The 20,985-nt window shown below is 41.1% G+C and overlaps 2 protein-coding genes across 3 annotated transcripts; both read right to left on the bottom strand.

The window, feature by feature from the left end:
- Nucleotides 1-5,046: 5,046 nt before the first annotated feature.
- Nucleotides 5,047-13,371, bottom strand: crkl (v-crk avian sarcoma virus CT10 oncogene homolog-like). The gene is made up of 3 exons (XM_054757319.1): nucleotides 12,270-13,371; nucleotides 9,877-10,351; nucleotides 5,047-6,696 (listed from the first exon to the last, which is right to left on the bottom strand). The coding sequence occupies exons 1-3, from the start codon at nucleotides 12,578-12,580 to the stop codon at nucleotides 6,562-6,564; spliced, it is 921 nt and encodes a 306-aa protein (XP_054613294.1). The 5' UTR covers nucleotides 12,581-13,371; the 3' UTR covers nucleotides 5,047-6,561.
- A 199-nt stretch (nucleotides 13,372-13,570) lies between these two features.
- si:ch211-222n4.2 (uncharacterized protein LOC101885505 homolog) lies at nucleotides 13,571-20,202 on the bottom strand. Of its 2 annotated transcripts, none has more exons than XM_054757320.1 (7): nucleotides 19,667-20,202; nucleotides 19,206-19,253; nucleotides 18,701-18,773; nucleotides 17,676-17,844; nucleotides 17,496-17,596; nucleotides 17,372-17,425; nucleotides 13,571-16,036 (listed from the first exon to the last, which is right to left on the bottom strand). In XM_054757320.1, exons 1-7 carry the CDS (start codon nucleotides 19,959-19,961, stop codon nucleotides 15,925-15,927), a joined length of 852 nt encoding a protein of 283 aa, XP_054613295.1. In that variant the 5' UTR covers nucleotides 19,962-20,202; the 3' UTR covers nucleotides 13,571-15,924. The 2 variants fall into 2 exon arrangements, with proteins under 2 accessions (XP_054613295.1, XP_054613296.1); XM_054757321.1 differs by having other exon boundaries at nucleotides 17,503-17,596.
- Nucleotides 20,203-20,985: the final 783 nt, after the last annotated feature.

Below are 20,985 nucleotides of genomic sequence, written 5' to 3'. Positions count from 1 at the left end.
TATGATGCAAACTGAACCTAAAAAGAGATAAGCAAATTAGCAGTAAACCCAACACTACGGCCAGGAAGTTTATAACATGTATATTGCAGAAAGAGAACCAATGTTGTCATAGTAGTAAGACGCAGACTGCTCAAACCAGCATTAATACTGCCGAAGAATTCATTGTGAACACAAACAGAACAGCAAGTGTAAAAACACACACGACTTTCACACCAACAGCTGAGTAGCACCACCGACATTTTTACAGCGTATGCAGAACTAGATAAAGCTGCTGCATGCTGACCACTCACGATACTTCAAATGCAGCTTCTGCCATCTGTGGAGTTTATAAAAACTACATCAGGAGGTTGCCCACGGACACAGCTGTTACCACCCGGTGCTAATTACAGACGCCAGCGGTTCTTTGCCTTTGTAGACCACAAACCCAGCAGCTATACGAGACACAGCGGTTACTTGAGTAGAGATGCTAATTGGACTTTTTACAGTACGTGTTGCATCTTTTAGCAGGAAAAGACCAAAGAAAAAAGTTGACACAAATACTACTGTACTACTACTGTATTCAAATGTTAACGATTTTCATTTACAGGAATTTTGAGGCACCATTCTCACCTATAAATTTAGAACATGGCATTTTGAATATTGAACCTATTGTTTTATACACACACACACACACACACACACACACACACTATATATATATATATATATATATATATATATATATATATATATATATATATATATATATATATATATATATATATACACATATACTGCTCAAAAAAATTAAAGGAACACTTGGAAAACACATCAGATCTAAACTGGGGGAAAAATGATCTTGAAGATCTTTCCTGATAATAAGTGGGTGATGTATTAGTAACAAAATGATGCCACATCATTTGATAGAAATGAAAATGATCACCCTATAGAGGGGGGAAGTCAAAGACATCCCAAAAATGAAAGTGAAACAATGATGCAGCACACTGGTCCATTTTGCTAAAATGTCATTGTAGCAACTCAAAATGATTGTCAGTAGTTTGTGTGGCCCCCACGTGCTTGTACGCATGCCTGACAGCGTCGGGTCTTGCTCCTAATGAGACTACGGATGGTGTCTGGGGGATCTCCTCCCAGATCTGGACCAAGGCATCACTGCGGTACCTGGACGCATGGAGGAGATTCCAGGAGACAGGTAGTTACTCCAGGAGAGCTGGACAGGGCCATAGAAGGTCCTTCAACCCTCAGCAGGATCGGTATCTGCTCCTTTGTGCAAGGAGGAACAGGATGAGCACTGCCAGAGCCCTACAAAATGACCTCCAGCAGGCCACTGGTGTGAATGTTTCTGACCAAACAATCAGAAACAGGCTCCATGAGGGTGGCCTGAGGGCCCGACGTCCTGTAGTGGGCCCTGTGCTCACTGCCCAGCACCGTAGAGCTTGATTGGCATTTGCCAAAGACCACCAGAATTGGCAACTACACCACTGGTGCCCTGTGCTCTTCACTGATGAGAGCAAGTTCAACCTGAGCACATGCGACAGACGTGAAAGGGTCTGGAGATGCCGTGGAGAACGTTATGCTGCCTGCAACATCATTCAGCATGACCGCTTTGGTGGTGGGTCAGTGATGGTCTGGGGAGGCATATCCCTGGAAGGACGCACAGACCTCTACAGGTTAGATAACGGCACCCTGACTGCTATTAGGTACCGGGATGAAATCCTTGGACCCATTGTCAGAACCTACGCTGGTGCAGTGGGACCTGGGTTCCTCCTGGTCCACGACAATGCCCGACCTCATGTGGCTAGTGTATGCAGGTAGTTCCTGGAGGATGAAGGAATTGATACCATTGACTGGCCCCCACGGTCACCTGACCTAAACCCAATAGAACACCTCTGGGACATTATGTTTAGGTCCATGCGGCGCCGCCAGGTTGCTCCTCAGACTGTCCAGGAGCTCATTGATGCCCTGGTCCAGATCTGGAAGGAGATCCCCCAGACACCATCCGTAGTCTCATTAGGAGCATGCCCCGACGCTGTCAGGCATGCGTACAAGCACGTGGGGGCTTCTATGCCCGCTTTGACACCCAAACTCCTGATGAGCAGAGAGGGTGGCTGAACCTGGGGAGCACACAGGACTCACCTCTCATGGTGACATCAGCTGATGTGCGCAGGGTTCTAAACAAAACAAACCCACGAAAAGCAGCAGGGCCAGACAACATCTCAGGACGTGCACTTCGGGTTTGCTCATCAGAGCTAGCTGATGTGCTTGCTGACATATTTAACCTGTCGCTTGCACAAGCATCTGTACCGACCTGCTTTAAGTCCACCACCATAGTGCCCGTACCCAAGAAGAGCAACGTGACCTGCTTGAATGACTATCGCCCTATAGCACTCACTCCTATTGTTATGAAGTGCTTTGAAAGATTAGTCATGACCCACATCAAAAAGAGCATCCCGGCGGCAACCGTGGACCCTCTACAGTTTGCATATCGCCAGAACCGGTCCACGGATGATGCAGTCAACACTGCCATCCACACAGCCCTTTCTCACCTACAGGGCCAGGACACATACGTCAGAATGCTATTTATAGACTATAGCTCTGCTTTTAATACAGTCTGCCCCCACAAACTCACAAATAAGCTCCTCACACTTGGCCTGTCTCCCTCCCTCTGTAACTGGGTGTTTAACTTTCTCACAGGCAGGCCCCAGTCAGTCAGAGTCCACAACCGCACATCCAGCTCAAGAATTGTGAGCACTGGGACCCCACAGGGGTGTGTGCTGCGTCCACTCCTCTACACGCTCTTCACCTACGATTGCGTGGCCTCCCAGAACAACACCAGCATCATTAAATTTGCAGATGACACTACAGTCATCGGACTGATCACTGGTGGTGTTGAAACATCATACATACAGAAGAGAGGTGGCGGACCTCATAGCTTGGTGTCGTGATAACAATCTCCTTCTCAATACAGATAAGACTAAAGAGATGATCATCGACCCAAGAACAAGGGAAAAGGAGCCGCATAGACCCCTGTTTATTGATGAGACCGAGGTGGAGAGGGTGAAAACCTTCAAGTTCCTTGGCACACACATCAGCGAGGACCTCACCTGGTCTCACAACACCCAACAAATTCTGAAGAAGTCCCAAAGGAGACTGTACTTCCTGAGAAGACTGAGGAAATTTGGCATGTCCACCACAATCCTGAGTTGCTTCTACAGATGCACTATGGAAAGTGTCCTTACCGCCTCCATCACTGTTTGGTACGGTAACTGTACAACACGTGATAGGAAGGCACTCCAGCGGGTAATCAAGACCTCACAGAACATTGTTGGGGCAGCCCTCCCCTCACTGCAAGACATTTATAAATCTAGAGTCCTACGCAGAACACACAACCTCATCAAGGACAGCACACATCCACAACACTCATTATTCACACTCCTACCGTCAGGCAGACGCTACAGGAGTTTGAAGTCCAGGACCACAAGGCTGGCAAACAGCTTTTACCCACAGGCCATCAGGCTCCTCAACGAAGCACTCGCACACGCCGCACGCAACACACGCACACACTCATAGCACTTTATTTATTTATTTATTTGTATTATTTACTTGTATTAATGTCTCGTCTGTTGTTGTTGCTTAATTTATTGGTATATATGTTTATGTGTTTATGTTTCTTATGTTCTGATTCTTTCATTTGTTTTCTTTCTTTTCTTGGGAGAATGAACAGAATAAGATTTTCATTGCATGGTATAACTGCTGTTGTACTATGCACATGACAATAAAACTCTTGAATTGAATTGAATTGAATTGACTGTTCTAATGGTTACATTCAATTCAGCTCCAGAACCCTCTCTCTTCAATTGCCATTGTTCACTAGCAGCAGAAGCTAACAAGCTAAATGCACAATACAGGCTTCATCCCTAAATATGCCTTTTTTATTACACGCATTTCAATTATAAAATATATAGGTACTCACCACAAAAGAATGACAGATGGTATAGTATGAATCACAACGACGCTTGTGTCTGTTGAGGGGCCGCCTCCATCTCCTGTGAAGTGCCGATCAGTGGTATGCGGCTTTGCTGTTGTGAGAGCTGCTAGGTAGTACGAGTCCCGGCTCGCTGTCGGAGAAGGCGTTTTGTCCACACCACTTGCCTGCTGTCATTCCAGTAAAAATGTACGATCATATTATCTTGAATGAAAATATTCTGTTTATTAATATTGAATCCTACTTTGCGGAAATTCACTTATCACAGTCGGGTCTGGATCCGATCAATCCCGACAAACGGGGGATTAGTATACTAATTTTCCAAGATGTATTTTTTGTTCATTTTTGGGAGTCTAACTGGATTTACATTATTTCTTATATGGAAAAGTGCTTCGGTTTTTGCACGTTTCAGTTCTTGCCGGGCCGTTTGGAACTGATTTGTAACAAATTTGTACCACTGTATATAAGCAAAAATGCATCTCTGCTCAGCTCATGTTTAAATGTCTAGGCCTGTTTATTTGTTCTTTTTCCAGACTGCTTTCTATCTGGATCAATATGGTACACTATACTGCACACATTCTCATAATTATTCCATTTTACACAGAGCTGAAAATGCTTGAAAACGTATCCAAAATTGTGTTAATGCACTAGTAACATGTATTTGGATTGAGAATTTGAGTTCTGGTAGTACTGTTTCTCCAGTGGGAGAGTAATGTACATGTGTTCTGCCATTATTGTTCAGAATGAGAGCATGAGATGTTTATTATATCCCAAAAGACAAATGTTCCAGAACACTTATCCAGGTTTTATAAAAGGACCTGAGAAACCATTTTGTTGGTGCAAGGCGTTGTAGAAAACAGCAAACATGTTCTCCTACACACTGCCCTTGAAAAGTTTTCCATCTGCCATGTCTGGGTCAGCTGACTGTCTTTTATTAGCGCTTCATTAAAATTCATTAATTGCTTCCTTTCTCCTGGGCAGAAGCAGAATTAAAAGAAGTGGAACTGTCACGTATTGGAACACGAGGAGCTCCAGTTACGCTCAAAAGGACAACACACATGCGCTTCAAAGTAGCAGATGTAAATTTTATTTACTTGTTCTGTACATAAAGGGTCAATACCAGCACAAGTGTTAACCATGGGAAATATTAACACGTGTCAATGGTATAAGAAAATAAAAAGGCACAATTCTTTTAACTCTGAAGTCCAAGACAGGCTTTCCTAGAAGTTGGGAACACAGTAATACTGTTAATGCCATTACTAAACAACTCAGAAGCACAAGAAGTTCACCTCAAGGAGGGCTAATGGACAGTCAGGGTGTGTATTGCTTAAGTAGTGGGGTTTGAGCATGTCTCATGACGCCACACTGGTGACAGACCAGGAGGCTATGAAATCATAACCATGAGGAAATACATGACATAAAGCAGCATTTGGCCACAAGTATCTCCTTGCACACAGGCAACCAGCAGGCCTGTTTCCCTTTTGTTGAAGGAACACTTCCCAGCAAAGAAAAAAGGAGCAAGTAAAAACCATTTCAACCCAAAGCATTAAGAGGTGAGAAAGAGGCAGATCTTTTTTTTTTTTTTTTTTTTATTATATATAAATTTTTTTTTTTTTTTTACAGCAGATAAGGGGTGGGCACTCCTATGGTAAAAAAAAAAAAAAAAAAAGAAAAGAAATGATGGCAACATTTCCATCACTGACATGAGGCCATTTGCATAATGAGAGCATTTAAATAAAGCTAGTTAAAAATCCTAAATAGACAAGGAGTACATTAAAAACATTGAGAGGGGAATGAATGCGGAAAAGACGCATTTATCCTACTCTCTTATTTATTTTATTTTATTTTTTAAAAAGGCATTTGTTGGGTTGTCATTGACTGACAGACTTTTTGGGGGCGTTTCTCACCTGCAGAGTGGGGATCCACACGATGTGCTATAGTGGGAAGTGCTGTAGTGCTTGGGTGTCGCTTGCACTGCAAACACAAGCTAATCTTTAGGTACAGCGTTGTTGTGCTCCAAGCCATGCAATGACACCCCTCCTACATACATCCCCGTCCATTGCTAAAGTGTTGATCAGGTGGCACAAATTCAACAACAACAAAAAAGATTTGTCCATCACACAAAAATCACATAGCGTGTGCTTAGAATATTAGACTAGCTTCTTGTTAGCTCCACTTTGCTTTAGTCCGTTCTTTGCCCACTTTGTACAAATAATCACTCACAAACGAGACATACACGCCTGAAAATTGTCAAGCTGTGTGGTAAATATACACTGCGAACACAAATGTGGAAATGTAATGGACCCCGGTGTAAGAACACTGTCAGGGGAGTCAGGTTTTTAGTTCGATCCTAGGATGTAAACAGTCAAAGCCTCTTCCAGCAGTGGCAAAAAGATAGGAAGAAAGGGGGTGGGCGTTGTCATGGTACCACCTCTCAGCAGGAAAAGCACAAAGTGACACTTTGGGGGAGAGAGAGAGAGAAAGACAGAAGGTTGGGCAGGGGGCTGGGAGGGCCGCCCAAAAGACTCACGTACAGCTCAGTCCAGGCAAGAAGGTTCCAGTCATTCTGCTCGGGTCGTTCAGTCACTCTCATCTGGGTTCTGGGGGTCTACAATTTTCACGTGGGTGAAAGGGAAGAGACCCCTACGTCCGTTCACCTCACCCTCCCACTGACCATTGATGTTCATGCGCGTCACCTTGACTATGTCGCCCACCTGAGGGGAAGAGGATGGGGGGCAGAGTTACAAGAGGACCAGCATAGACACAGAGTGATAGTCTATAATATGAGCGTCTCACATAAGGCAATAACATATCTGGATGATCTCCCTTTCACACGGGAACGCTCCTGGTATTTTTTTGGGGGGTGGGTCGGAAAAAATAATAATTGCGTATTAGTAAACACTCGCCTCTAAACGGGACCGTATCAGCGGGTGAAAATGATGTAATAAATAAGGTACACCTATCTGTAGCGCTGTGAACAGATGCCCAGAGAGCTCCTACGATTCTACATGAGCATAACACATGACAGCCCACAAGATCTCAGCATCTGAACAAAAAAAAATGCCATATTAAATACATTTAAAAATTGACAAGCACTTTTCAACCTCAAAACGTACACGGGGAATGGCAACTTGTGAATAAAAGAGCCTAGAGCAAACAATAAATGGAGGATCGTTCACACAGAGTCAACTTTTTCACATTTGTGTCCTAAAATCCAACCTTCAACCACTTGGTCTACAAACTACGCACACATTTGTGTGAATTCTTAAAAATATCTAATGCAGTGTAATTGCCTGAGATGAAATTTGAGCTTGTGTATTAAATATAAAAGTATGTTTAATGCCAGCAGACGTTCCAATGGCATTTAAGGCAGCAACAATCTCAAAAAAGACCCACAAATCATGAGGGGGGGCTGCACTTCTTAAGAGGTAAGGTTGAAGTGATCAAAACCATCACGTCAAATAAGTTCAAAGTCTTATTACAATAACAACAACCTTTCTACCTCATACAAAAGCACAATAAGCATTGTCAAACCGTTCATTCAAAGCCATCCTTGTTTCTCTCTGAATAGCCCCACTATGATACCAGCGTCCCGACCGTAGCCAACAGTGCATGTGTGAGTTCAAACCAATAAAAACTGACTTAATACATTTTTTTAAAAAGCAGATGACTGAGAAGACGAGGGCTGACGTTGAGATGGGTTTGTGACACGAACGATACCTCATTCTGTTTTACACCATATGGTCTTTATCTGGATTAGAGAAGCAAAGCCACACCGAAGCGCATGTGAAGGCACGCTATTTGTACTTTAAAGGACATCAGGTCACATTGTCTGTCACAATAATCTTTTACGGCACTCTGGAATGCCAAGAATGCAGCAGCCCAAAGCTTGAGTGGAATGTCTGACTGACAACTATTAAAAAAAAGGTCAGCTGAATCAATCCGTCAAAGAACCATGGCATACTGAAACTATGTTAATGCTCCTTATATACAACAATACCAAATTTTTATTTGTTTTTTTGGGTCAGGCTGGGAGTTACACACAAAATATGAACATGTGACTTGCAAAAATAAGACAGTAGCTCCAAGTTTTAGCACTGAAATATTGTCATGATTTCAAACATAAAATGGCTTCATGAATGATACAAATATAAGGAATTCAGAAGACACATTTAAAATGTGATAACAGCCACAGCAGGAAGTACGCGGTCCAGTAAAAAAACAAGCAACTCTCACTTGAGTCCATGTAACGTCTTATTTATGTCTAATATGTCTTATTTTTTGTTATTATGTCTACTATATTGGATAAAACAAATGTAAAGTGTTATTTCATGCCTAAAGGGCTCTAATAATGTTAAAAACTGGATTTAAAAGGTCGTAAACAGTTTTCTTTGCACCAACTACAAAAATATTCCATTTATAAAGAAGGACTCCTACTTCGCAAAAGTCACTCACCCCGATCAGTCTTGATCGATCCTTTACGATTGTGCTTTCGACTTGAAAACTGGTTGAGAACGACACAACAGTGCCCATACTGGTTGCTAGTAGTACACTCCATTTTGCATCAAAAGCTTCAAAATACGTTTAATTCACACATTTTACCACATTTAACATTCAATTAATCGCCTTCTTGTCACTCAGCAGTTTAGTTTCAGTCACAGAGCTTCAAAAAAGACCAACTAGAAGCTAACAAGATATTCTACATTTGCAACATTGCTCCACAGAGGACGCATGCTAACGTGTAGATTTATTCGACACAATCAATCACCGTACCACCATCGTGGAATGACATAAGCTGCAGTAAAGCAGGCCAGCATGAAGCAAGTTATAAATTTCCACAGGTTGTTAACACGGGACCCAGCTCTCTTTTCACAACTGTTCATCTTTTTTACGTTATTTGGACAAGACGATCACACATGTCACTACTAAATATACACCTATGATGAAGTAGAGGGGTGCATTCATTGCTTGTTTCAACTGTGGCTTCTTACACTTCAATGCTACACAAAATGATGACACATTCTCCAACAAGTATTTTCCCCCATTACCTTCTATTTGCAGATCTGGTTAATTGACCGTGCGATTGCATCATTACTATTAAATGAAAGATCCCATCTAGGTGGCAGGGTAGACTATTTTTTTCCAGTAACTGCACTTAAGTAATCGTGTCTAGCTGGGTTAGATGTTATTATACGTTCCCTATAATCGACAACAGGTCAGACATAGGACTAATAATGTTGATGAGGATAATAGTGAGTATGCTACAGTAGCTGCAGTAGACATAGGGGTCTGCTTTAAGAGTGGAGCACCTTGCAACCCCATTACATGTTTCAACATGTTAGCAGGAGAGAAGGAAGATCTGAATGAGATATCGTCCCGTGTGCCGTGCAACATCACTAATGATAACAGTTCAATGGAAAATCAAGCTAGGCTACTTCCTCATTTGCCACTAAACTGCACAATCACACAATCTCTTCCCAACTCCCATCTTACAGCCATACACATCAATTATATAGTCTCTTCAGTTGACATGGGATGGAACATTTTCACCTGTAACATCTGTGTGTGGACTTTTGTGAAATTTAATGTATAGCTCAAATGGGACAAAGCAGAATTTGGCTGATCCAAATTAAATCTGGCTGCACTCTACTAAGAGCTCTTAATAGTCTGCTGCCTTTCAAAACACAAGAGTCTAATACAAATGCCAATAAGTGATTGCTCCAAAAAGCACTTGGTGCAACAATGCATTTAGCTCTTAATGCACGAGTAGACACGAGCTAGATGTGCTTATTGATGACTTGTCAGTTCTGATATTGTGATTGCTGCATGCTCTGTATTTCTGGTTCAATGTAAAGGACAAAACATTCACTGGAAATAAGGCAAATGGTGTTTACCTCCAAAGCAAGAGCTGTTTTGTCATAGGCGCAGGGCACTCGTTTCTGGATGGCCTTTGCAATGACGGGTCCATTCTGCAACGAAGGGAGCGGAGTGATGACGGCTCCGGGAGTGCCAGGAGGAAGTGGCGAAGGGGTCTGCGGCTGGGCGTAGGCATGGATAAGGGCGTGCGAAGGCTCGGGGATGCCGTAGCTGTTGGAGTTGCGGGATCCGAGGGTGGGCTGGCCTGGGTGGGGCGAAGGTCGTACCAATTTCTCAACGTAGGGCACAGGGATCATGCCGACACGGCCTTCTTTGCTCTTGGCGCTCCACCACTGCTCCTCCGGCTTCTCCAAGATGATTAGGATCTCGCCCTTCTTGAAGGGGAGGTCCTCTGCGTCGCTGCCAGTGAAGTCATACAGAGTCCGAACATACTCCAGGTTCTCTTCTTGGCCAACCATGGGCTGGATGGGACCACTGACTGTGCTTGGGTACCTTGGAGATTATGAAACACAGGAGGGAGACATAACAAGTAATGTAGACTACCCATGCAACATTTGGATTTTCCCCACGCAAGTAATTACTCAACAATGTAGTTTCCATCAACACTTTGACAAAATGGTTTACTTTAGTCAAGGTGGAAGGAGAAACCATTTTTAGTCCATGGGTGAGGACCCTCAGAATTGTTGAGCAACCTAGCCAATTCTTCAGAGAAAATATGGAAACAAAAATCAAGCAAACAGCAAGAAAAACAAACAGGGCCTCTATTTGTGTTTGGGTTTTGTGTGTACCTTCTCACAATGTTATCAGTGATAAGTTAAAGAGAAGAATTGCAACGACAATAGCAAAAAACAGGAACTTAACATCGAAAGCTGGAATCACGTGCATTTGCTATAAATTTTATTGTTTTACACTTTTACTATTAGCAGTTGGCTTTTACAACTACTTCTACTTCCATGACAAATAATTATGCTAAAAAGTTACTTCAAACTTTACTGTACAGTATTTAAATAGTACTAGGATGATGACAGGTTAATACACACTAGAACGGATCACTGGGTGACAACAATGTAGTACATAAGGCACACCTAAAAGGTGGCGCTGTAATCAGACGCACAGACAGAACCATGTGACACACCCAACTATAGGAAGAGGACGAAATCATACATGTAGGGTGTGCTTGTCCGGATTGTCTAGACTGACGACAAAGTGGAATTACTTCTGCAAGTTATGTTAAGTGTTACTGTAATGATCAAACTTGATCGCCAGAACAGTATTTTATTCCAGGTTTGAATTATCTCTCAACAAAAAATTCCGAATAAAAACACGGGTTACTACTACGGCCGTTAGCCACGCAAAGTTGAAACTCAACTCAACAAAACTTCCTGTCCGCCTCTTTCATGTCCCCTACGAAAACACATTTATTGTAACAAACACAAGCCCGAGTCTTATTTATGTCATAAATGGTTTATTTGCTCTTATTTTGTCAACTAAATTGGTATTACAAGTGTAAAGGTGATTATAGGGGTGTTATTTCATGTCTAGAGGGCTATGATGTTAAAAAACAGATTTAGAAGGTCGTAAGCAGGTTTTCTGTGCTCCAACTACGAAAATGTTTAATTTATTAAAAAAAGGAACCCTACTGTGCGGAGTTTTACTTCTCACAGCCAGATCTGGAACCAATTAAACGTGATAAACGAGGCATTTCATCAGGGTTTAAACAAAAGTTGGCAAAGGTAATCATTTAAGATTTCAGATGTGCATGTGTATTACGGTGCCGCATCTCTAATTTTTCAGTCACAAAACATGGCACACAGCAAATCAAATCATGGCGACTGAGATATATTTGTGCATAGAAAGACAACAAAGGTTGATAGTTTCAGTAAATTTGACCATTGTGATGCTTTCGTTCCCAAAAATCCTTATATGAAAAGGTTCATATTGTTTCATATCGCGTTCCAAAACTCCACTGCGCTATAAATCCTATGTATCGCAAAATAGGGTAATTATAAATAGATGTTCTTCATAAGAAAGTTCAACTGGTGAAACTGACTGCTGTAATTGAATTTCCATTCATTCTCATGGGGAAAATGTATGAGAAACCTGAACAAATCAAAGACTGAAAGTGGTGTTCAATTCCATGGATCCACAAAACCCTTCTAAGAAGGATTTTACTTTATCAAAAAAAGTAGAATTGCACATGTTTCTATTGGTTTTGGAGGACTCCAGGCTGCATGAGTGGTTGTAGAGGAGCCATGTGCACCAATTTCACATTTGTCTTGATCCTTCATGACATAACAGTCTGCAGTCTGACTGAAAGTAGGTTACTTCTGATAAAAATAGCCAACCTAGATAAAGTTGATCTGCAGGCAATCTGAGAAGGAGACAGCGTGTGTACTTTAATCCTTCCTACCTGGGAGCTGGTTCTATCAGCGTGGTCGTGTCCAGGTAGTGGATTTTGTAGAACTCCAAAAGGGCAGGGAGGTGTTCAAACTCCTGGTCCCCGATCTTAAACCTCTTACTGGGCAAAGAGTTGATGATATAGTGAGATACTTTGGAGTTCTCAGACACTGAAAGCACATAGTCGCCGGGGCAGGTGGACGAATCTCGAACCAGAAACATGCCATGTCTCTGTCCTTGTAACCTATTCTGTGCCTCTTGGCGTGATACGGGTCCGAAATACCAGGCCGAGCGATCAGATGAGTCAAAGCGAGCAGTGGACATCTCTGTTCAAAAATAACTTAAAAAGTCAGCCTACAGGTGAGGAAAACGACAACCTGCACTCTGGTCTGGGAGTGTTGACGTCACTGCAAAGCGGGGGTTGCAGGGCAGCTCATTCGGCCGCCCCACCTTGCAGGTTGTGGAGCTCCCCTCAACCAAACTACCTGACGCGCTCACAAACAGCAGGCTCGGATCCAACTTTGGACCATAATGTGTTTCCTGTGGTCAGCAGGGTCGAGAAAGATACACAAAAAACTTACGACAAATAAACATGGACGCCCGTCCAAGCAACAAACGATCAATGAAGCTTCCCCTTTTACTTCCTCCTTCCGATAAGATTCTCGTCTGGTAAGTTATCTTCTCCGGTCAGTGTCTGTTCTGAGAAGACGACGAAGAGGAGGGAGCTGTGTCCTCACTTCGTCTGATAATTCCTCATGTCTGCTCAACGTCGTCGCTGGAAAATTATCTAGCACAACCTTCTCGGGGTCTTATGGTAAGGCACGCGTCGGGGAAAGGCCTCCTTGAATCCCGCTTCTCGAGTCGGAGCGGACTTTGGAGGCGCCGAAGGAGAAAAATGGCGGCCCGCCACACGTCTTCTTTACCCGAGAGAAGATTGCAAAACAGCGGCTCGTCTCGTGCGCGTGCATGTCACGTTACACAGGAGCGGCCGCGCGCGTTCCTCTCCGCTCAGTCCCTTTGAAGTATTTCCCAAATACTTTGTCTTATTCCTCCTTGTCTGCCCTTCTCTACCGAGCCGCCGAGGAGCGAAGAGTACGAGGCTAAAAAATGGCGACGGGAGGGCAGGTCCCGCTCTTGAAGTGTGTACGTCACTGACGCCCGGAGGGGGAGGTGGTAGAAGGAAGAGAGCGAGGGAGGGAGGGAGAGCGGGGTAGGCGGGTGACAAGCTGGACCAGCCCCCCACCCCCAGCTGTCAATCATGTTGCCATGACACAGCACTGATGTGCTACAGGCCCTGTATTCTAATAAGTGCCATTTCTAAAATAATCTATGGTTATAAGTCCAAACACGCATGTTTGTCTGTATGTTTACATGGCATATCACGATGCTACTAAAATGACATCATTTTTCCTCATAATATCCACACAAAGTCCACACATTTCCATTAGAATATGACTTTTTTCGCTTAATATTTTGACTTTATTCTTTTCTTTTTTTTCCCCTTTTCTGCTGTTATTTTTTACATTTATTTTCCAACTATTTCAACGTGTACGTTTTCTTCTTGTAATTATGACTTTATTCCTATAATATTTTGACTTTATTATAGTTAAGATTCTACCTTTTTCCGCAACCCAATTTCCCGAAAATGACAACTTTATTTTTCTTTATTTTAGTTTTGTTTCTCATAATATCATGACTTAAAAAAAAATCTTTTAATATTTCAACTTTATTAATATTTCAACTCAGGAGAGAAAGGACAGGATAAATAGAAAGGGAAAAGGAAAGGAGAAGGAGGAAAAAATGGAGAAAGGGAAAAAAAAAATAAAACCTTTTTTTTTTATCATTTGTGTACCTGTATACTGTATATGTAAAAATGTGCGTACTTGTGTAGGTGCAGATGTAGGTGTATATATATGTATGCACGTGTTTGTATGTACACACATGTATTAGCAATTGATGTGCTACGAAGAGGGGGTAGGATTAAATAAGTTCTGCTTCTTCCTACTCCTTTTCGGACATATGCGTGTTCGAAATAAATTAAACCAACCAACCAACTTTATGCTACTAAAATGATGTTATTTTTCCTCATAATATTACAAAGTTCTTCTAATAAAACTAAGTTTTTTTTCTCATTTGATTACATTTTTTTTCTGACTATTTTGACTTTATTCCTGTAAAATTACTACTAATTTAAAACTTTTTTTTTTTGCTGTTTTTCCCTACTTTTCTTGTTAAATTATGTTTTAGAATGTGCCCTGGGCCAATAAGAAAATAACAGCGGGCCACAAATGACCCGCGGGCTGCACTTTGGACACCCCTGCTAAAAAAGATAGTATTTTTTCCCTAGGAAAAAGTCGAAAATATTTGTGGGCTAGAGATTTAAATATGCAAACCAGAAGGTGGTGGCAAATAACTTGACAGCTTTTCTTCCCGTCACTCATGCACACCAGTGACCAAGAGAGATGCCACAAATAAATGAATGTATGGTAAACACTGTACATGTTCTATCTGTGCGTAGTAACTCAAATTCAAACTCAAACAATAAATAAATTAGGATACTCTGATGTACGTAATAACCAATTCATGCAATTTCTCACAAACAAACTGCAATTTGTAGAATTTCCATTCTACTTCTACTACTGCCAACAGGGACTTATTCCACTGGCAACAGTTAGCATAATCATAATTGATATTTACTTAACAAAAAGCTGTTGACATCAGGCATGAAGCTCAACATAATATGCTGAAAGGGAGCAGGTGCATTTAAACGCAGTGTCTCAATAAATGGAAATTAGAATTTTAAAAAAAAAGGTGTTAGGTAACAGTGACTAAGCGTGAAAAGTGGTCCAATGAGGTTGCCACCAGTTTAGAATAGATTTTGAAAAAAAAAAAAAGAAAAGGGTAGCGCCGTTCCTCTGCTTTTGAGGTTTCGGTCACCATCTCCCTTGTGGCTGCAGCTGCCTCAACAGACCACTGCAACACTGTGTGCATGTTAATAGAGCTGAGCCTATTGAGCATCAGTGGCTGTAGTGCTTGCTAGTTCCAGACACCGATACGAAAAACAGGCAAAAACATAAGACATATTTGTTTATAATGGACATAAACAAGCACAAGCGGCCATTATGCTTGCTTGTGTTCCCTGTCCAGGTGAAGAGGAGGATGTTCTTCAGAAACACCTCATCATAATGAGATGTGTTAGAGGTGTAGTAATTCCCCTTTCATGCAAAGTTGCCTGTAAAATTCAAATGCCAGATACAGACTGAACTGAGGACTATGAATACCTGGTGGCATATCATAACAATCTTTGTATGATAATAAGAACGTTCACACAACATTCAAGTACGTTTGGTGAAAATAAGCAACCAGTACGTCCAACAGCAGGCCAACTTTTAATAAAAAAATACGATAAAGTTTAATTTGATACACTAGCTTCCTTTTGTGTCTTTTTCTTTTGTCGTCTGGCCATTATATCCACAGGAAGTGCACATATGGACTTGTTTAACAGAAGTATGGCCTGTCTTTTGGGTAAAAAAAAAATAAATACCTGAAACAGTCTGCTACTGGAAATACATTCCAGATTGCATTCAGTGGAGGGGAATAAAAAAATGGACCTGAGCCATCCTGAAGGTGGTTGGTGGTGAGCGAGGTGATGATGAGCTGTTATCTTCTCAACGCACTGTAGCCTTGACATGGCCTCTGTGCACAGCACGAGTCCTCTTCTGGCGCTCCGCCACGGTGGAGCTAATGCTTTGTGTGAGCGCTGGCAGGGTCACACCCGTCCTGGGAGAGACAAGAGGCTGTTTTGTAGGTTGTTTGTTGTGCATTTCCATTATTTCCAGCTGCTTTGTTTTCCTTCTTTAAATAGCATCACAACTATTAGCGCTTAAGGGTAAGGAACCATGGCCAAAAGGGCCAAACTAATCAGCAAAGAAAGGCACGGTAAGTATTCGCTGAATGTGGTCGCGTTTGCCTCACAGTCTTGTTGTTCTTCTGATTTTTTTTTTTGGCATGTTTTCAGATCAGTGCTGAAATGTTTATCAGCTTTTCCTCCGCAATGTTGGCCTTCATACAGCAGCACTTTCTCTTTACACTCTACCATACTGTAAACGTCATCGTTACTGCAACACACAGCCTGCAGAGCAGACGTCGCACCTGTAAGGCTTATGTAAAGTTTATGGTAGAGTTTACGGAGAAACTGCTGCTGCATGAAGCAAAACATTGTGGAGCAAACGCATGCATTTATTCAGAGCACTACACTTTCCAATAAATGTCATTAAACAATTGAAAAAGTTATGGAACATATAATTTGGTCATGAAATAAATAATTAATGAATAGTTTCTGTATAATATTGCATACTATTTCACACTTTAATTAAAATGTGGAATTATTTAATAAATCATCAATTAATTCATTGCCAAATACTATGAAATGTAAATAATACAAAACATTAGGGAATATATAAATTGGTCATGAAATAAATAAATCATTAATACTATTTTACAATTTAATTAATTTAAATGTGAAATTGTTTAATAAAATTGCCCATTAATTAAACAGTCAAATGATTAAATTAAAAACAATTAAAACAGTTATATAATAGATAAATGGACCATGAAATAATACAAATAAATAATAGTTTTATATTATTTTATTATATACTATTTCACAAATTCATTCATTCAAATGTTAACAAATTAAATTAATTAGGTAAAATACAATGTTAATAAATGATCCATGAATTAATATATTTGATAAATGATGTAGTTTGTACATAATTTTATTATATACTATTTCACAATTTCATTAATTATGACATTTGTGAAACAGTATATAACAGAATTATACAGAAACTATTCATGAAAAAAAATAATTGTTTATTTCATGACCAATTTATGTATTCCATGAGTTTTTAAATTATTTAATGACATTTATTGGCATTTTTTTTTCTTTAATGGCCTTTTTATTTCCTGCTCAAGTACCCTGAAAAGCGCCATCAATTCAATTAATCTGTCATAAACATCACCCTTAAAGGTCTAATTGGTAGATCTAATGCCTTTGCACATTTTATTCAAAAACAGAAAGCAAATGAGGGAGATCTATTTATATTTACATACGTTTTTGCCGTTTGCAGACCCAGTCTAGGGAACATGTTGATGTCTGAGAATTTGCTGTAAAAAATCAAGCTATTATAAGAAAAGTCAGGGATTCCAGAGATTTTGACGCTCTCTGATACTTTACCCGCTACCATCAATGAGGTATGCTTTTGTCAAATTGTAGTTTTCTGGAGTGATTTTCTTGTTGAGCATAATGTCTGTCAGCAAAGCCTTGTAGCGTACAATCTGGAAGGCACAGTGAGGTAGGGCATAAGATTTATTTCATCACTAGAAAGCAAGAAGCTTCTTGACTCTCAACACGTACTTCTTGAGACTGTAAACTGTTGGTGTTGTAGAGCTGCCGGATGAGGAGCTCACACTCCCGCAGGGTGGAAGCACGTGGCGGATGGGATGATGGATTGTTTTGAACTTGTCGAGGCTGTGCTCCTGGCGTCTCTGAGCCACGGTTAGGTCTGGAGGGTCCAATAATCTCTCTGCAGTGTCCCACATTAGATAGTATTAGTACATTTAGCATAACTTGAATGTATGTTATTTACCTCACTGACACACTTAAAAGATCCCCTATTATACAACTGACTTTTTAGTGATGTTATAACAGTAACATGCATCCCTAGAGCCTTTTCATGACCACCAAATGAGAGAAAACTTGATAATCTCCATCACTTGTTTGCTCCACTTTTAAGAGACAAGGTGCTCAAACGGTCACTTTTGAAATTCTGTGTTTTCATAGCATCATGAAGACCGCCCCGTATATGCCCAGCGCTTCACAGAGGACAAAAAACCCCAAACACAAAACTTAGTTTTATCATTTTCAAAGAGGACCTTACTCAATTTTAATTGAAGACCCGTGGAGTCATTCTCCTCATTAGAGTCAACGGGCGGGGTGCACCCTGGACTGGTCCAGGTCATCGCAGGGCACATATAGACAAACAACCATTCACACTCACATTCATACCTATGGTCAATTAACCTAACGAATGGAATGTGGGAGGAAACCAGAGTACCCGGAGAAAACCCACACACGCACGGGGAGAACATGCCAACTCCACACAGAAATGCCCAACGGAGATTCAAAACCAGGTCTTCCCGATCTCCAGACTGTGACTTTGTGGCCAACATGCGGATTGTGGGACCTCTGAGGGTTTATTTAAAGTTGTTCTACAGTAGCATCATCTCTCTTGACCAATCAGTGAGAGATACTCAGTAGTATTATGGAATATTCCATATTTGACAAAAATTGTTTGAGGGTTATTTACATTATTTAATACCACTTCGAGCATAGTTTGTGACAAATGCAGTTTGTCTGACTGAAGTGTGTTGGGCATTCACCTTAGCAAATGGGGCTGTGAGGGTCCTTTTGCCTGAGTTGCTGGAGCAAAACCCACCTGACTGTTTTTCTGACCTATAGGAAGAAGAGCACATGTTATCATTAAGTGATGGATTCCCTAAAGTTCCCAAGTTGACAGGAAAAGGATAAGTCAGATTGGACTTTGCTAGAAAACATCTAAAAATGTTCATGAAATTATACGCATGGATAGGCTCAACGTGTATCACATTCATGGGGCAGCTCATGATCCAAAGCATACCACATCGAAGTGTCAAACATGGTGGAGGCAGTGTTGTATGGATATGTATAGCTAGTAATGCTTTATTGACGATGCAACTGTACGATCGTTTTGGTTTAAAATGTTTTGAGTTTTGCCATGTAATAAGTCACAAAAAAAGAGGGGTCGCCTTATTTTTCAGGTCAATGCAGTATTGGGCCCTTTGAAAAGAAGGTACTCTGTAAGTGTCGTATTTTTGTGAATCCTCTGTAATTAAATCTCCATCTCACCTTTTCTACTTGACTTGGGATCCTCCATGATCAGCTTATACTTCAACTCTGCAACATCCACATGAAAAGAGGGACAGCAGGGGTTCATTATGGAAAAACAAGCAAACTTACCTTACATTGAACTTAAAACCAGTGCTGCCATGTAACCTGCATACCCTGATTAAATACCTTTTTGCATTCAATTATCAGGAGAGATTTGTAGTCATTTATGTGTCAGGATGGACTGATTGAATGTTAATGTGGGTAAACATTAAAATTGCTGGCATTAACTCACAATTTGATAGTGAAACATTCAATGCTAATGATCTTCTAATATGAAAATACTATAGGAACTTATAGTAGGGCCTTTGCTTATGCTTTTATTTTGGAGCTTACTTTACACTGGCAGGAAGTCACTGAGTTCACGGGCCCAAGTGTATAGAAAGCTAGCAAAATGCCAAAAAAGTAAAGTAACTGCTCACCTTTGTTCTCCCGTCTAAGATACTCAACTTCTTCATGAAGTTTCTCCAGAGTTTGTTTGTGCTGTTGCTGTAAGAACTCAATATTCCTCTGCAGTGATGCGACACGGGGGTTTGCGTCGCCGTGGCCGGACCCTCCTGTCGCTGTCTTCGGCCCCTCTCTGTCCCTCAGGGCGGGCACATTCAGTGGCTGCAGGCGGTTCAGCGGTAATCGTCGCGGCGGGCACGGAATTCCGAGACGCCCGACTCGGCTCCACTGTGGCAGGTGTCGCACCGGCGGGAGGTTATTGCCGGACATAGCCTTGCTTCATCCAGCTAGCATTGGCATTAGCCCCTTGTTGTTGATAGCAAAGTAGCGACAACTTTGTAAGCTAAATCAAATTAGCAACATTTTTTTGTTTTAGTGGTGTGGACAAACAAGCCGGCATTGTTATTACACTTAATTACACCACTTGTCAGTCGTTTATAAACTGCTACAGTGCTCCATAAAACTGCCCTACGTTCGGACGCCAAGTTACTATAGCGACAGTGCTCTTGGATTCATGAGGCGTTCAATTGACCTCGGATTCACAATGACACTCCTTGTTTCGTATTTAAAGAACACACGTATTGTTAACGACACAGATATGAAATAAATATGTAAGAGTTCACGGTATTTATACATAAAAACGTCAGTACCACGTCCATACTGATATGTTGGCCAGCTCTTGTGTGCAACCATGAGCAATCATGAGACCCGTACTGGTTGCGGTATATCTAGGTCAGAATTTCAGTCCAGGGGGTGCTGCTTTTTCCAATACAATAAGGAAATTCCTAGTTCTTGATGCAACGACAACGTAGCATTACCCTGCGTGACCTGACAGGTACAACTACCAATCAAAAAAAGGTGATGCGTATCAAAGGTTTTTGATTGGTACAGATTGTCAGGGGCGGTACTAAAGTTTATGAAAGTAATGATACATTACCAACTAAATTGCACTGCACTTGGGCCAGAACATATAAAGAAAATTTAATAATGTAAGTAAGCTTATATATACACACACATCTATTAAATTATGTCATTTTCGTTGATGGGCAATTTATTATTTCACATTTTAATTGTTTTCTTATATATTTACAATGTACTTTACATTCAATATATTCAAATTCTGTCAAAAAAAAACACCTCAGTATTTGTTATGACAAAATGTACCTTTAAAAGTCATTTTTATGTTATTTAAACAGTCCTAGCAGTTTTAATTGGTTCCCAAGAGGAAGGCCTGTCAGTCTCTTTAATATTTACAAAATGCTTGCGCAGAGCATGTCTCCAAGAGACTTAAGGA

The sequence above is a fragment of the Dunckerocampus dactyliophorus genome, chromosome 17, assembly GCF_027744805.1.
Source record: "Dunckerocampus dactyliophorus isolate RoL2022-P2 chromosome 17, RoL_Ddac_1.1, whole genome shotgun sequence".
Classification (NCBI taxonomy): Eukaryota; Metazoa; Chordata; class Actinopteri; order Syngnathiformes; family Syngnathidae; genus Dunckerocampus; species Dunckerocampus dactyliophorus.
The sequence above is the reverse complement of the archived record's forward strand: the minus strand, read 5'-3'. Positions and strand labels throughout refer to the sequence as shown.

Excerpts from the sequence above, each read along its gene's own strand:
- crkl (XM_054757319.1), bottom strand. The coding sequence starts at position 12,580 with ATGTCCACTGCTCGCTTTGACTCATCTGATCGCTCGGCCTGGTATTTC. Across the intron at positions 10,352-12,269 it reads CTGATAGAACCAGCTCCCAG|GTACCCAAGCACAGTCAGTG; the intron begins GTAGGAAGGATT and ends ATAATCTCCAAG. Across the intron at positions 6,697-9,876 it reads AAACAGCTCTTGCTTTGGAG|GTGGGCGACATAGTCAAGGT; the intron begins GTAAACACCATT and ends TCTTCCCCTCAG.
- si:ch211-222n4.2 (XM_054757320.1), bottom strand. The coding sequence starts at position 19,961 with ATGTCCGGCAATAACCTCCCGCCGGTGCGACACCTGCCACAGTGGAGC. Across the intron at positions 17,597-17,675 it reads ACAGTTTACAGTCTCAAGAA|ATTGTACGCTACAAGGCTTT; the intron begins GTACGTGTTGAG and ends TGTGCCTTCCAG. Across the intron at positions 17,426-17,495 it reads TACCTCATTGATGGTAGCGG|CAAATTCTCAGACATCAACA; the intron begins GTAAAGTATCAG and ends GATTTTTTACAG.